Source organism: Dioscorea cayenensis, chromosome 15 (genome assembly GCF_009730915.1).
Source record: "Dioscorea cayenensis subsp. rotundata cultivar TDr96_F1 chromosome 15, TDr96_F1_v2_PseudoChromosome.rev07_lg8_w22 25.fasta, whole genome shotgun sequence".
Taxonomy (NCBI): Eukaryota; Viridiplantae; Streptophyta; class Magnoliopsida; order Dioscoreales; family Dioscoreaceae; genus Dioscorea; species Dioscorea cayenensis.
Window position 1 is genome coordinate 18079219 of NC_052485.1, and position 17375 is coordinate 18096593.

The window sequence follows — 17375 nt, forward strand, 5'->3', positions numbered from 1 at the left end:
GATGTGTACTTTCATTCCCCCGTAGAATGAAAGTTTAAGGTGCGAACCGTTCATTTCTTCCTTTATAGAAGATCAGGCTCTTAAGATGTGTGCTTTCATTCCCCCGTAGAATGAAAGTTTAAGGTGAGAACCGTTCATCTCTTCCTTTATAGAAGATCAGGTTCTTAAGATGTGTACTTTCATTCCCCGTAGAATGAAAGTTTAAGGTCTGAACCGTTCATCTCTTCCTTTATAGAAGATCGGGGCTCTTAAGATGTGTGCTTTTATTCCCCCGTAGAATGAAAGTTTAAGGTGCGAACCGTTCATCTCTTCCTTTATAGAAGATCAGGTTCTTAAGATGTGTACTTTCATTCCCCGTAGAATGAAAGTTTAAGGTGCGAACCGTTCATCTCTTCCTTTATAGAAGATCAGGGTCTTAAGATGTGTACTTTCATTCCCCCGTAGAATGAAAGTTTAAGGTGCGAACCGTTCATCTCTTCCTTTATAGAAGATCAGGGTCTTAAGATGTGTACCCCCGTAGAATGAAAGTTTAAGGTGCGAACCGTTCATCTCTTCCTTTATAGAAGATCAAGCTCTTAAGATGTGTGCTTTCATTCCCCCATAGAATGAAAGTTTAAGGTGCGAACCGTTCATCTCTTCCTTTATAGAAGATCAGGTTCTTAAGATGTGTACTTTCATTCCCCCGTAGAATGAAAATTTAAGGTGCGAACCGTTCATCTCTTCCTTTATAGAAGATCAGGTTCTTAAGATGTGTATTCTCATTGCTAAGGATTTGAAGTGAGACCATGTCAATCTTGTTCTTGAAAGCTTATTAGCATGAAAAATTAAAACACACGATAATTACGTGGAAACCCCCAATAAAGGGGAAAAAACCACGGGACCGTAACTACGGTGCCATTTATTTTTATTGATTTATAACATACAATTTACAGAATGTACATGCTCTGAAAATAGAGCTTCAAATGATTGGTGTTCCAAGTCTTTTGAATCTTCTTTCCTTCCAAGGATTCTAGCTTGCATGTTGCTGGACCAATCATTCTTCTTACTCGATAAGGTCCTTCCCAATTTGGGTGGAGCTTCCCTTCTTCTATAAGAGTATTGGTGATGGACGTTTTTCTCAACAAGAGATCACCTTCAATAATAGGTCATTCTTTCACCTTTGAGTTGTAGTAACGAGCTACCCTTTGTTGATAAGCTGCTAAACGTATACAACTTTGATCTCATTTTTCATCTAGAAGGTCTAAATTATTTCTAAGTGCTTCTGAGTTATCTTCTTCATGAAATTCAACCATTCTTGGAGAAGATGCCCCGATTTCTACTGGGATTAAAGCTTATGTTATGTAAGTAAGGTTGAAAGGTGTTTCTCCTGTTGAGACCTTACTTGTTGTCCTATACGCCCAAAGGATTGACGGAAGCTCTTCTGCCCATACTCCTTTCGCCTTATCTAAACGCATTTTTAGACCTTCCAAGATAGTTTGATTGCTTCTTTCTGCCTGTCCATTAGCTTGGGGGTATGCCACAGAAGCAAAGCTAAGCTGGATATGGAGCCTTTCACAAAAGTCTTTATATGAGTCACAATCAAATTGCTTTCCTCGATCTGCGATTAATATTCTGGGAAGTCCAAATCGATAGATGATGTCTTTCCAAACCATGCTTTCTATCTTTTTACTGGTTATTGTTGCCAATGGTTCTGCTTCTACCCATTTGATAAAATAATCAGTTGCCACCATTAAGAATTTTCTTCCTCCAGTTGCTTGGGGAAAAGGTCCCAAGAGATCTAATCCCCATTTAGCAAATGGGGTTGGTTCAATATCACTTTTGAACATTGAGGTAGGAACTTTTTGGATAGGTGCAAACCTTTGGCATTTGTCATACTTCTTTACCTTCTTTGAGGCATCATCTCTCAGGGTAGGCCAATAAAATCCTGCACGCAAGACTTTGGCTGCTAAGGCTCTGGCACCCATATGTTGTCCACATATCCCTTCATGGACTTCTGCTAACGCATATTCTGCATCTTGTTTATGGAGGCACCTTAAAAGTGGCATGGAAAACACCTTCTTATAGAGCACATCATTTATCAACGTGAAACGAGCTGCTCTCATCTTTAATTTTTTGGCTTCTAGTGTGTTCGAAGGTAGCTCCCCATCTGTTAAGAATTTCTTAAAGGGTATTCTCCAATCATTCCCATCTTCGATGTTTGCTATGTTCTTCTCTTCAATACTTGGCCTTTGAAGTTCTTCAAGATGTACAATCCTTCCCTTTGTTTCCATCGATGAGGCCAATTTGGACAAAGCATCTGCATGACTATTTGAATTCCTATTAACTTGTAATAATTGAAATTCTTCAAACTCCTTAGACAAGGTTTTAACCTTGTGAAGGTATTGGCGTATGATTAGTTCTTTTACTTCATATTCTCCTAGAAACTGCTGAACTACTAGTTGTGAATCACTATGTGCTATCAATCTTTTCACTTGTAGTTGCTTGGCTAAGCTCATTCCAGCTATAAGTGCTTCATATTCTGCAGTATTGTTTGAGCTTAAATAGGCAAAACGTAATGAATACTCTAGTATATCTCCTTCAGGAGAGATCAGAACTACCCCAGCTCCGTTCCATGATGAACTTGATGCTCCGTCCACAAACATCTTCCATATGTATTTATCTGCTTTGTTCAGCTCCTCATCTCCGGTGCATTCTACTATGAAATCAGCTAAAGCATGACCTTTGATTGCTTGTCTAGGTTCAAAACAAATATCATACTCTCCTTGTTCAATCGCCCACTTTGTTAGTCTTCCAGAATATTCTGGTCTTTGAAATATTTGACGTAAAGGTTGATCTGTTAAGACCACTATAGGATGAGCTTGAAAGTAGGGTCTTAACTTTCTGGAAGCCATTACAAGTGCTAATGCTACCCTTTCAGCAAAAGGGTATCGAGATTCAGCACCTTGAAGAACTTTACTGACGTAGTACACTGGTTTATCCACTTTTTCTTCCCTCCTCAATAAGACTGCACTTAAAGCCATCTTGCTAACTCTCCAAATATACAAATAATGGCTCTTTAGGCTCAGGTCTAGTCAAAAGAGGTATTTGCTTCAAGTATTCTTTTAGCTCTTCAAAAGCCTGGTCACAGTCTGAAGTCCATTCAAAATTTTTCCCACCTCTTAAAGTCTTAAAGAAGGGAAGGCTCTTTTCAGCTGACTTGGAAAGAAACCTATTTAGGGTGGCTATTCTTCCAGTTAAGCGTTGCACCTCTTTCATAGATGATGGAGATCTCATCTCTATTATGGCTTGAACCTTATCTGGATTAGCTTCTATCCCTCTTTGAGTTATCATGTAACCAAGGAATTTCTCAGATTGAACCCCAAACATACATTTGTTGGGGTTAAGCCTCATGTCATATTTACTTAATACCTCAAAGACTTGGTTGAGTTTTTCTGTATGAGATTCACCTATCTTACTCTTGATGATCATATCATCGACGTAAGCTTCCATAGTGTTACCCAAAAGGTGTTTGAATACCTTGTTCACCATTCTTTGATAGGTTGCTCCTGCATTTTTTAGTCCAAAAGGCATTACTTTGTGACAATACGTCCCTTTCTCAGTGATGAAAGCAGTCTTTTCTTTATCTGAGGGATTCATCTTTATCTGATGATATCCTGAGAAAGCATCCATGAAGCTTAGCAACTCATAGCCTGAGGTCTCATCCACTAACTTGTCGATTCTTGGTAAAGGATATGAATCTTTGGGGCAAGCTTTGTTAAGATTAGTGAAGTCTACGCATACTCTCCATTTCCCATTTGATTTCTTTACCATTACAACATTGGCAAGCCATTCTGGGTATTGGACCTCTTCAATGAAATCAGCTCGAATTAGTTTATCTATCTCTTCTTCTAGAGCATCTTGCTTTTTCGGGTGCAGGTTTCTTCTTTTCTGCTTTATCGGCTTTATACTCGGGTCCACATTCAAGTGATGAGAAATCACCTCCAAACTAATACAGCATATCGGATGGTGTCCACGCAAATACGTCCACGTTCTTTTTTTAGGCAAGCGATCACTTCTCTTTTTTTATTTCTTGGTCATTCCACTTCCCAAGTAAGTGACCTTATCTGGGTCACCATCTTTTAACCTCACAGGTTCTACTTTTTCCATAGGCTTTCGCTTATCAGTTGAGTCTTCTAAGATTGCCAAGGTTTCATCCCTTAACAATTGTTTTCCTTTGATGGAAGATACATACATGACTCAGAGCTTTTCTTTTGATCTCCTCTTACTTGCCCTATTCCTCCCGAGGTTGGAAACTTCATTAGCGAGATAGCTTGAAGAGAGCACTGACTCTCATGTCATTAAGCAAAGGTCTTCCTAAGATGGCATTGTAAGCTGGTGACACGGACTTAATTACCATAAAATTTGCCATTCTTGTAATGTGACGTGGTTCCTCACCTAGCGTGATTGGCAACTGGATTGATCCCATGATAGGAACTGATTCTCCTGAGAAACTAAACAGTGGGGATGACACCTTCTTCAATCTATCACACGATAAATTCATCTTCTCAAAGCAGTTCCAATAGATAAGGTTTACAGAGCTCCCATTATCAATGAGAATTCTCTCTACTGGGAACTTCATAATGGTTGTGGAAATAACCATTGCATCATCGTGGGGCATGACTACATCTCCTTGATCTTCGGAAGTAAAAGTGATAGGTTCTTCATTCTCTTGTGTTTTCATGATGTTGTTAACTTCATAAGCTTGCCTTGCATAAGCTTTCCTTGATGAAGAGGTCTCACCTGCTAAGGTTTCACCCCCGATGATAACATGTATTGCTGGGTGAGATGGGTTGTTATCTAAAGTGGGGGTTTTCTCCCTCGTCTTGGAGTCTTTTTTATCCTTCATCCCCCTGTTATCTTTAGATCTTTCCTTTTTTGAGTAAGTCGGTTTCTCGTTTCTCCATGCTTCTGAGTAGATAAATCTGTTAAGCTTTCCTTGGCGCACTAGAGATTCAATCTCATTCATCAGTTCTCTGCATCTATCAGTTGAGTGTCCATGGGTTTTGTGAAACCTGCAGTATGCGTCTATAAATTTGCCCATTGTCTTGTTTGCCTTAGGAGGAAAGGTAAGGAGCCCAGATCCTTCTATACTTGCTAGGATGGTAGAATGTGGTTGGCTTAATGGTGTGAAGTTCTCAAATTTGAGTTTTGGAACTTATCTGTGTTCATTTCCTCTTCCAGTCTTTCTCCCTTCATCGTTCGTTTCATCTCTATCTTTTCTTTTCTTATCTCTTTTTCCAGCATTGATGTGCCTCATAACATCTTCCGAAAGGATAAACTTATTAGCTCGACTGAACAGATCTCCAAGAGTGAGGGGTTGATTTAGGGAAAGGGATTTTTGAAAATCTCTTGACCTTGCCCTTTGAAGCATTCCTGATACGACCACTGTGGCTTGAAGATCCTGTACTTCTAAGGTAGCGGCACAAAATCTTTCAACATAGTCTTTCAGGCTCTCTTTCTCTTCTTGTTTAATGGTCAGAAGATACGAAGCGTCCTTCTTTCTTCTAGCATTAATGAGGAACCCATCTATAAATTTCTTCCTCAACTGATTGAAGTTTGAAATTGATCCTTCCTTCAGATTATTAAACCATATGCGTGCATGCTCTGTTAAAGTAAGCGGAAATGCTCTGCACATGATTGCGTCCTCCCATCCATGGAGAAGCATCACTGCCTCAGAGTTTTGCATATGGTCATAAGGGTCCCCCTTCCCAGAATAAGTTGTTAGCTGTGGCATCTTGAACTTTTTGGGTAGTGGCTTTACCATGATTTCTTTGACGAAATGTACCTTACTTCTCTATGGTGTTTCCTTAGTAGGAACCAACTTCTTCTGTTGTAGTACCTGTTCAATCATCTTTTTTAGATAAGCTGTCTCCTTTATGCTAAAGGTAGATTCCTCCGCATCTCTCTCAAACGCTCTTGATTCTCCTTTGTAGGTGCTTTCTACCACCTCTTGGATTTTTTCTGTGTTTTTTCCTGCTAGTGGAAGTTTAACCCTCTCTTGGTTATGAGGACGTGGATCACCTTGCTCTTGTTGTTCCATAGCTTGCGTTCCCTTATGATAGAGGTTGGATGGGAGTGTTGCTTGAGGTAGAGCTTGTTGGACAAAGTGCATTAAATCACCCAACTTTCTGTTATTTTCATCGAACTTCTTTTTAAGCGCTTGATATTCACTTAAGGGAATCATTGGCATTGTATCTTTTGAGGGCTCAGGTGGAACTTCTAATTGTTCTTGAAGGTTGGCACTTTGAGGAATCATTTCATCTTGAGTTGTAGCCATTTGAGAGCGTGATGTCTGGGACTTCTCTGGTGGCATTAGCGTAGACTGAAGAGACTACACGAAGGCAAGCTTGTGTGATGGCCTTTTGATCAGTTCCCACAGACGACGCCAACTGTTATTGCCAGAATACAACAGTGAATTTGTAGGGGACCTCGAACTTGTAGAACTTCGAACTTGGACTTGGAGATTGAACAAAAGGAGTTGGAGTCTCTTCCTTTTTCAGATGCCGAGACCTGTAGCAGTGTGGGAAGTGTTCCCCACAAACACTCCGATGGCTAAGTCAGTAGAGAAAAACACTTGTCTTCCTTTGCTCCCCCCTTCCTCCAAAAGTCCTCCCCTTGCTTAAATGAGGGAGGCTATTTATAGATGTATACTGACAGTTATGTAAATACTTTACGTGTTCGAGATCGTGGGTGCAAAGGGAGATAGTGGGTGTAATGTGAATAGTGGGTGTGATGTGAGTAGTGGGTGTGATGTGAGATAGTGGAGTGCTACGTGGGTTTGAATTAGTCCACATCAGATATGATTGCAAATCTACTTTGAAAGCTAGTAATCCAACCAAGCCCTTAAGGCACATTATGTTTAGATTTTTCCCATTGACATCGATCTACTCAACGAATGCAACATCTTCAACCTATGCACATAATTAAAGAAAGATGTTTCACTTTATTGTTCAAGAATGAAAGAAAATGGGAAGAAAAGGACAAATAATTTAATTCTTTACTGGGTGCTTTAGACATCCTATCAACAAAACTTCTTTCAAACATAAACATTCAAAGTACTTCTTTCATGTCAGCCAAATCTGCACTTAATTTTGTATATGTATTTGATAAGTGCTTGCGCAATAAGAATGCGAAGTGTTCTTTCCTTATTATGAGCATTACTTTTATCGGGTTTTAATGCTAATATGTGTATATTTATGTTACTTTCATGCAGATAGGGTTGTGAGGCTGAATATTAGAGAAAGAAGCCAATGTGGATCATAAATGCACCATTTGGAGGAAATCTTGAGAAGGTTCAAACATGAAGACATAACTAGGGTTCAAAATGCGGGAATGTGTGCCAACCTTCTCGTATTCAAGTTAGCACAACGATTTGGAGGGGCACAAGGGCAGTCACATTCAAGCATTCCGGCTTGTGCATGTATAGTAAGATCTCCACCACCATGTCCGTTATTGAAGAAACAAAGCGATTTACCACGTAAATGTGTGCCCGTTTATGTTACCTCGATGAAAGCATGGATTCGGGAGTGTTTCGAGCCAGTATTGTAGAAGGGCAATGTAGCAAACACTGTAGCAAGTATTGTTCACAGCCGACCGAAGAAGGATGAAAACAGAGAATCTACACGGGCGTGCGTTAATTCCACACGCCCGTGTGAAAAATCCATAGGGGCGCCTACAGGGGCGTGTGGATTCCCGATTCCAGCCCTTTAATAGCCGATTTTAGCCCCTATTTCAGCAGTCTTTTCTCCATCTTTTCCCCAACTTGAGAAAGGGCTTCGGCTAGGGTCTTGAGAGGTATTGGCTAGGGATTTGGAGAGGTTCTATGGCTCCGACATTGCACTCCGTTTGGAAGAAGGTTAGTGGGAGAGCTTTCGTCGGCACCGATCCGGCGAGGTGTATCCTAGGCCGGACAAAGAGACCCTTGGATGAGTAGAGGACTGTCCACAAGACCATCGCCACGACTATCGAGGGGATTTTCTATGGATTCTTTGCTTTTACATTTGATTTCATTGATTGTAATTAGCTCCATGGAGAGCTAAACCCCCTAGTGGGTACTTGTGTCACACCCACCCCTTCTACTGAGGTAAATGTGGCACCCATCAGTTAAAATTCCCTTTTAACTGGAAACTGACACCCTGCTTTAAACAAAATCAGACCTACAAATCACAATTTACAACTTCACACCAAATACAGGTTCAAATACAGAAATACAATAAATACAAATACTCAAATTTGCGGGTACAACCGCTACAAGATCACCACACCAATAACAAGAAAGAAAGAAAGAGGGACCCACTGCAATCCTGGACTCAACCCTGACTAGCGCTATACTCAATCGGGTAATATAAGGTCCCGCCTCCCTGCAGCTACAGAGACATTCGGGTTGGTCGGTAGTGGCTTAATAATTTCAAATATTTAAATACAAGTATATATAAAGTATATAAATACCAACCTGCTCAAATAATTTTTCCAACTTTTCCAAAAATACCGTAATTCTAGCAAAAATACAATCTTTAAAGAACTCTTGAAACATAAATTCAACATAGATCAACATCAATTTGATTTTCTCGAAAACACAAATTTCGTGAGAGACCCGCCTCATCACAATTCAAAAATAACATAAATCTCAAATTCAAAAATACAAAGAATACCCAACACTCACCCAAAGATAACATGGTCTAGAAAAACTCTCTAAACCTTCTGCGGTGGCCAGCTAGGTTCGAGCCGTCAAGGAACTCATGTCCTTAACGTCGACCCATCTGGTTCACCGGTCGGTGACCCGGCCACCCGATGAATATCCGGTCGTGGCTCTACACTCCCACCGAAGCGGCCCTCGTAGTAATCAATACCCGGGTCCACCACGCCACCTCTAAAGGTCGGCCCGTGGGGACCCACTCATCGCAGTAGTCGGGCCTAGCCCGTCACCATCAAAACCATCAGTAAATACAGTGAATAATACCATCTCGTATAAATCATAACACGGGATCCTTTTCGAGACAAGTATTCACATCACGTAAATAAACATTATTTTTCCACAAAGCCAATGCCAAACGTATAATAATGCATAATACCAGGGTAAAGCCCGGATCCATCGATACCATTCCTATACCGGGAATGAAAACCAATTCTATTAACAATGCCGATAAAACATCTTTAATATGCTCACATGGTTTCGCAAATCACTCCAAATCAAAGCATATATACCCATCAAAAATAAATACAAGAATTGAATGATTAAATCACATATACATGTATTTTTACTATTCACAAATACGTATAATTATACAAAACTGATGAATCAATACGGTTATCATGGCACATTGTAGGAAAATAAATATAAGTATATTTCGACCTTATACGCAATTAAACATGATAAAATGAAATACTTAAACATTTATTTCCAAAATACTAGCCATTAAACAATTATTTCAAAATAATAATAATTAATCATTTATTTAAAATAATAGCCACTACCAACTCACCTGGTGTCCTTGGGTTCCTTCCTAGGCCCGGAACTCTCTCCTAAGCTCCCGAACAACACCTAGATGAATAATATAACAAAAATAAATACTACATTTAAACTCAAAATAAAATACAAAAAAAATAATAATAGACTCTCTATTGGCCCACTCACTCCAATCGGTTAAAATCCGACCTTGCATAATCCAACTGGCTTTCAATTGTATTTAAACAAACTCAGTTTAGGCTAAACACTGCTGAATCAATCTGAACCAATCTTAATTGCACTGAACCAAACTTAATTTTACTGAACCAGCCTTGAACCAACTCAATTCTTACACAAAATCCATTGAACCAACTTGGTTCAGTCCAAAATCCTTAACCCAAATCAATTGAACCAAACCCAAACCATCTCAACTTGATTTGATCAAACCCAACTCAACAAAACCAATTCAACTCAACCAATTTCAATTTGGTTAAACCCAACCAGTTCAATCTAACCATCATCATTAACACCTTAATCATCATCATCATCAATTTAATTAACTAAACCAAACCCTAATCTCGGTGCTACAGTGATGCTACAGTAAATCCGGCAAACATCTCCACCAATCCAAGCAATTTCATCACCAATACAAGGTTTTTAACACAAAAATAATTTCACAACAACACTCTCATCAACTCCATCATAATTTCCTCAAAACAAATTCATTATTTCCTCCAAAATCACCCAAAATACATACATCTAAACATACACAAACATTAAACAAAAACAACACCAAAGAAGACCCTTACCAAGCAAGTAGCCACTCCGGCGAACTCCCTCCGGCGATCTCCAAATCTTTCTCCTTAAAAACCTCTAATTTCTCCCATTTCTTCATTTTAACTCTCGGGGTTCATCTGTAGCAAAAATGGTGGAGAAGAAGATGAACAACACAAGTCTCTAGATTTTTTTCTCAATTAACTCTTCAGCCGAAATTCACTTTTTAGTCCCTCAAAACTTAACTTCTTACAAAACAGTCCCTGAAAAACCGCCCAATAGTCCTTGAGTTATGAAATAGTATTCTCAAAAGGTCCTTTCAAATTATCCAATGGTCCCTGGATTATAACACAATATTTCAAAAAGATCCCTCCATCTTACCTTTTCAGTCCTTGGTTTTCGAAACATTTTATATCAATCCTTTTCATTTATTCTTTAACCCAAAAATCTTTTTAAAAAAACTTTTTACATTTAAGTCCTTGTTCTTTTCACTTGGGTTTCTCACCAAAAATTACTCGTACAAAAAAATCTTCATCGCAAATCTGTAGTAATACCACGAATATATTTTTCCAATGAGTTATCCACGAGTTCGAGGTATTACAACTTGGGTATTTGTGAACCATAGGATGTATTCGTTTCATTGAACCTCTTTATTATGCTTTCAATTAATTGATGTTTTATTTGAGTTCCAATATTGAATTCTTGATTGTATGAATAGTCCCTTAGAGTGCACTAGGGTTGAGAGTTCTTGTTAATAACCCTTGTGAGTGAGTGACACACCACGAGAGTTAGACAAAGATAGATTGGAGAGGGTTGAGAGGGTGAGTCGAGAGGTAGCCGAGCGTCCCCTTTCTCCTCCTGTGTGATTTATTCTACCTCCATTTCCTCAAGTTCTTTGCGGTCATAGTAGAGTGAATGGGCTAAAGGATGACCTTCCGCTGGGGCTTAGTTGCGGGTGCAACGGAGTGAAGTGTTGAAGTGATTTTAGCACCTAGGGCTTAATTATGGCTAGGGACCTTCCACCTGGACCAAAGGGTTAGGTCTACATCTAGGAAGAGGATTTATCACTTGTAATCCCTAGAACTCATTGCAATTCTATACGAGTGCGAGGTTGAGAGGTTATTCGATTTCTCCTCCGGGACATGTATAGAGTTAGACATGGTTGACCTTAGATTTGGGACCATGTATTTAAGAATCTCCATGACTCATTATTGCATCAGTTAGAAAGTATAATACAGGGTTCTTGCACTTGAAACGATTGTCCTAGGCGAAACAATATCCAGGTACCCCATTTATATCGATTGCCTTACCTTCTCCTTTACTTGTGCTCTCTTTCTTGTTCTTTTACTTTTGTTATTTCACATCTTGTCACACATATCACTATTCATCTTTCACTTAGTTAAGAAACAATTTAAGAGTTTTTATTCTCTACTCCATGTGGATACGATACCCCACTCATCTGGGATTTTATTACTTCGACAAACCCGTGCACTTGCGGGACATACGCAGGGCCGTTGTTGGTATCCTTCATTTCAACTAATTCCAATTTAACATTTTCCCACTTAGCTTCTTGATTACTTTTAGTAGTTGAAGCACTCAAGCTAGTGAATTTTGATATGAAACAAAAATGCCTACTTGGCATAGGTCTTAATCCTAAACCAGTCACCTGACCATTATGTTCAGCTCCATGAATCTTTTCACATACCATCTCATTGACTTTATTTTGTTTAGAATTTACATTTGAGCTTGTGTAACTGGCTTGAAGCTCATATGTTGCTTCCAGTAAGTTCAACCAAATATTATTTAAAATGGAAACAAAGAAATAATATCATCAATTGAAATAGAAATAAAACAAACAAAAAACATAAGCAATAAAATAGACAATTGCCGCTTTTCACTCTACTTCTTTATCCAAACATAAAACCAAACTTAGCTTAATTTAAAAAAATTGTTATGGAGATGCCAATAAAAATTGAGTAACATATTCTCTCATCCACGCATACCACATTGTGTTGCAAAAAATTTATGATGAAGATACCAATAAGAATTGAACATAAATATCATCTTGCTATTGCAACATTAACATCATATAAAATTAAATAAATTTATTACCAAACATATTCTCTTATGCGTGCATACCACATTCATTCAAAGCTACAAATTTCATAGTAGTACTAATCACCAAACATTATTAGATTACAAACTAGATTTAATACTCTAAAAGTAAATATTGTCTAGCAAGGTTTCAATATTTTAATAGTTTTTCATGATATAATTTCATGAGTTCCCAAAGGAGAAAAATGTAATAATATAAAAAACAACATGAGATATGGTAAGAACTTACTAATTTCTTTCTAAATTCTTTATTCACATAACTACCATCTTTCTTTTTATGAGTATAGCGATCTAGCTCTTTTCCTATTCTGTTTTCCTAGAAAACAATCAAAACTTTAACAATTTTGATTTTAACATCAATTGTAAAAGAAAATAACTTTTAAGACCACATGTATCTGCATTTTGCATTTCTTTTATTTCTTTCAGCAAGTTCCTACACAATAAAAAAATATTTTATTTACAAAAGATAAATAAGATATAAATATAAATAATAATTTAAGACAGTGTCAAAATAAGTAAATTGAATTTTGAGATGCATTTGTAAACTGGATGAATTTATTTATTTTATTTGGATGTATATATATACACAACACTTATAAATCTAGCTCCAAAAAATGGATGAGATAAATATGAGCAATATCTCTACTTATTCAACATGATAATTTTCCCACTTTTCAGACCTAATTTCATTTTTAAGCCAGCCATTTTCAAAACCTCAGTGGATGGCAATCTATTATAAATTTCTAATATATCCATGTGTGTAGTTCACAATTAATGAATACTAACTTAAGATAACATGTTTAGATGTTGACATGACTACTTTTTTTGTCCAATGTGGAAACAAATGAGATACAATTGTTCATTCCTCCAATTTGAACCTAATAGCAATTACTTAATCAAGCATAATGTCAATATATAATGAAATACAATAGAGTGATAATTCATGACATAGTACTGATTTAGCTTAACTGAATTTTTTGCCTTAAATTAGCAAAGTTTTTTATTTATGTCAATTTATATGGTGTTATCACATTATTTATGAATTAGGACATTTTGCAAAAAAGATGGCAAGGTGCAGCTTTTGTATTATTAGAAAACACTTGAAGAGAAACTAAGTTACAAGAATGATATAACTGAATCAGTGAAGCATTTATGTTATAACAATAATAAGCAAAGGAAGCTATAGACTTTAGAAAGCATTTTAGTGATGGAAGAACTTTGTCCCCATGGACGCCAACAAGTGATCTCCTTTGGATCAATCTCTTTACCGTTATTATTAAGTGTTAAAGAACTTTGTCCCCATGGACGCCAACAAGCTGGTCTCTTTGTACTATCTTAATAACCAATAGTAAACAGAAAACCTAACAAATTATTTATGGTGACTGGTTTATATTTATAATATTTCAAATCAACATTATATACTTGGAATAAAATCTTTGTGATTAGAATAGAATCTTGCAATAACAAAATGTGCAAAGATGATCATTGACAAATAGGTGGCCATTATTTTCATCTAGAGATAGATAAATTTCTGATTCATTGCTCAAGTAAAAAAAGTTAAAGATTAAATATTAAAATATCACATACTTCTTTTTCCAAGCCTCTTTATATTAAATAAAAGACTAGTAAATAAGTAAGTGATGAAAATCAAAAGGTTCGACTACCACCAACCACATTAATATATAACAACAAGTGATCATCTAAGCTTGTCTCTAACCAGTAAACTTTAGTTATATGATCACCTAAAAGAAAGCACTTATTCAAGGACAAAGCACTATAAGTTACAATCATTAAAGTTAAACAACCATTATCAACACCTAAGAGCACATAATAAGTTAAACTAATTTAAGCAAATAGGTCTACTAATTTTACAGATCAACAATATAAAAGTATATAAATGTATGGGAATAACATCAAATCTAGGCATTGGTATTGATATGATACTACCTCAGTTATCTAAATTTTTGTAGTAATATAACATCCAAGCTAAATCCAATCATTTTTCTCTTTGTGAGAGAAAATAATTAGTTGTTCTAATTAAAAATATCTCTAGTGATCAATCTAGTGACTTGTTGATTTTTTGTCATTACGTTGTAAACCCATTCTTGAGAGAAATAATGCATCAAATTTAAATGAATTAATTGCTGAAAATTTATGTTGTATATTTCTACTGCTTCACTTTCCTATAATTCATGTTCATGGTTTTTAGTCAATTCACACACATTTTGTAATAAAATGGCATGAAAGATGACCCTCATAAAATTGACAAGAATAACCTAAAAACAAGTAAATTATCTTGATAGTCATGAATTGTCATTTTCACTTATTCACCAAGAATTTTTCAAGGTAACAAATCAATTATCTGGTTTTTTTCATATCTTCAAGTTGACAACACTAAGCTTGCATTTCACATTGCCAAGTCCTATTAAATTATTCTTACATAAATATATATATATATATATATATATATATATATATATATATATATATATATAGGCTACATTTGGCATTTCATAACCACTGAAACTTTTGATGCATACAAGGTCAACAATAGATGAAACCATGGACCAAAACCAAATTACTATCTTGCATGTCAGATTATAAATTGAATTAAGAAAAAGAGGAACAAAGCAAGTAAGCTTAAATATATGACATACCTAATCCAAATAAACACTTTTAATTTCTAGTAACGCTCTGTAATCATCTATAAACTTCGATCAGAGATGTTCTACAATCAAAGATCAACACCGATCAAGATGATCTTGATCAATAGTGTACTTGAGATACAGGGTTCAAAATGAGAACATAGCAGATGATGATTCATAGTTCAAATCATTCAAGAGGTTCAAACAAATAATTAAAGAATAGAAACAAGCACAACTCTTATGGTTATGCATTTGCCCTTTTTTGCTTATACTGAATGACTAAAGAATTATTTCTTTTTATCTTAAACTTGTTGCATCACCTTACAACCACTTCGGTTCAAATCTACTATATGTCTGCAATTTGCAATCAACTACTTGATGCCCAAATCAGCTATCCTGAAACATCCCTAAAATTAACAAGTATAAATAACATTTCTTGGAATCTAATATTTTTAAAAAATAATGGTATAATTTTTTTTTTTTTTAAAAAAAATCACCTAACATTCCAATAGATAGAGAAACCCTTTAGATAAGGGCAACAGATAGTTACCACTTCAACTCCCTTATTAGTTATCTTCTGACAACCATTGAGATTCAAAGACTCCAAACCATGAAATTACTCCGTTACTTGAAATCAATGATCAATATCAACTTTAGGTTACTAGTCTATAATCATGTACCAAGAGATACTCTAGATTTAAAACACATAACATGTCAAATTACTTTCAAAAGATAATCTTTATAATTCCACAAGTTTCAAAAGAGCTTTTACAACAAGTTGGAAAGCATGTAAATTTCCACCAGATCATTTAATCAGAATCTCAATAGCAATTTATTTTAGTTTTGAAAGATAATTTCACTCTCAAATAACCAACGAAAAAAAAAAAAATAATCATGAAAACTCAAACCAAAATGTTTACCATATTTCTAAGGAGAACAAAGTGTTCATCTTCGATATCACCAGCAAACTCTATATTTATCGTCTTGATATTTTGATATCTAGCCTGCATAAACAAAAATCACCAACATATAATTCGAAGAAATCAGACAAAAATTTTTGCAAAATCATATGGATCAGTAAAGAAATACTACTTATAGATATGATTTATACCACTTACAGATATGATTTATACCAACAAAAAAACTTAATGCCCTAAGTATGATCATATCATTGAAAAGATACAAAGGCAAGAGTACTTAAGTTATGATCCAAGCCAAAAACATGACAAAATGCATAAAGTTAGTTACTGCTAACACATTTCCATGTGTTTAAATCAATAAGGATCACAAAAATTTATTAACAAACTATCTTTTACATCCACTATCTATTTCTTTGGATAAATGAGTAATGATAAATCCAAAACGCTGGTGGCACCACACAATAACCCTTGAATACTTGAATAATCATTTTCAAAAAATTAGTTATTAGTTAACATAATCAAGTGTACATAGATAATATTCCTTGAAAAATATGCTATGCTTTTGCTCATTCCTATTAGCAAGAGTCAAATCTTGAGACATATTTGTTACTTCCAATGCAATACAATACAACAAGAGTAAGTTTACTTGCTATATATGTCACATTTGTTTTGATGAAGCTAATCTTTCAAAAACATGATTGGCGCTCAATATATTAACCAAAAACAAGACTTTTCCTCCCTCCTAATTTTAAATGAATTTTTGCAAGAATAGCTATAATAGTTGACAATGCTCTTTTGATGGCCAATTACACCCATTTATTAGTAAGGCTTGATGCCTCTATGAAGCCTAGTAGAAAACAAAATATAGTTACGCACTTCAAACAAACTTCAAGCATTGATCAAGAGTTGTTTCAATCAAGAGCTGTTCATTCCTTTATTTAACTCTGAGTTTCAATTAAATCATTTAGTTTATTTTGTTGTAAAAGGTGAACTATGTTTCAACCAATTAAAGCATATTCCAATTAATTGTTCACTTCATACATTAGAAAGGGAATTTCAATAAGAAATGTTCTCCAAGTTCCTATAATATTGTTATTATCATCCATAATTATGCATAAACATTAAGTTTCTACCATGAAGGATTAACCTAAAACCCTAACATTAAGCCCCAGTATTAACCCTAATTGCAAGGGGACAAAGATGTTATTTAACGCAGTAGATCCATACCTAGATTTCAGTTATGTGCCTCTGTTGATGGACCACTTGTTCTAATGTAAGTGAAGGTCGTTGGTAGGGCTTCCGACAGTGTAGGTGTTCATATGAAAATAATAATAATAAATAAATAAATAAATTAAATGCATCTCCCAATTTAAATAAAAAAATACAAAATATCCAAATCAAAATTAGCCGAGAGCACCGAACTCGAGGCGATCCAAA

The 17375-nt window shown here is 35.9% G+C and overlaps 2 protein-coding genes across 2 annotated transcripts; both read right to left on the reverse strand.

Annotated features, from left to right (window-relative positions):
• Positions 1–1331: 1331 nt before the first annotated feature.
• Positions 1332–3020, reverse strand: LOC120277749. Its single transcript, XM_039284594.1, has one exon. The coding sequence runs from the start codon at positions 3018–3020 to the stop codon at positions 1332–1334; it is 1689 nt and encodes a 562-aa protein (XP_039140528.1).
• A 2174-nt stretch (positions 3021–5194) lies between these two features.
• LOC120277752 lies at positions 5195–5803 on the reverse strand. Its single transcript, XM_039284595.1, has one exon. It carries the CDS (start codon positions 5801–5803, stop codon positions 5195–5197), a length of 609 nt encoding a protein of 202 aa, XP_039140529.1.
• Positions 5804–17375: the final 11572 nt, after the last annotated feature.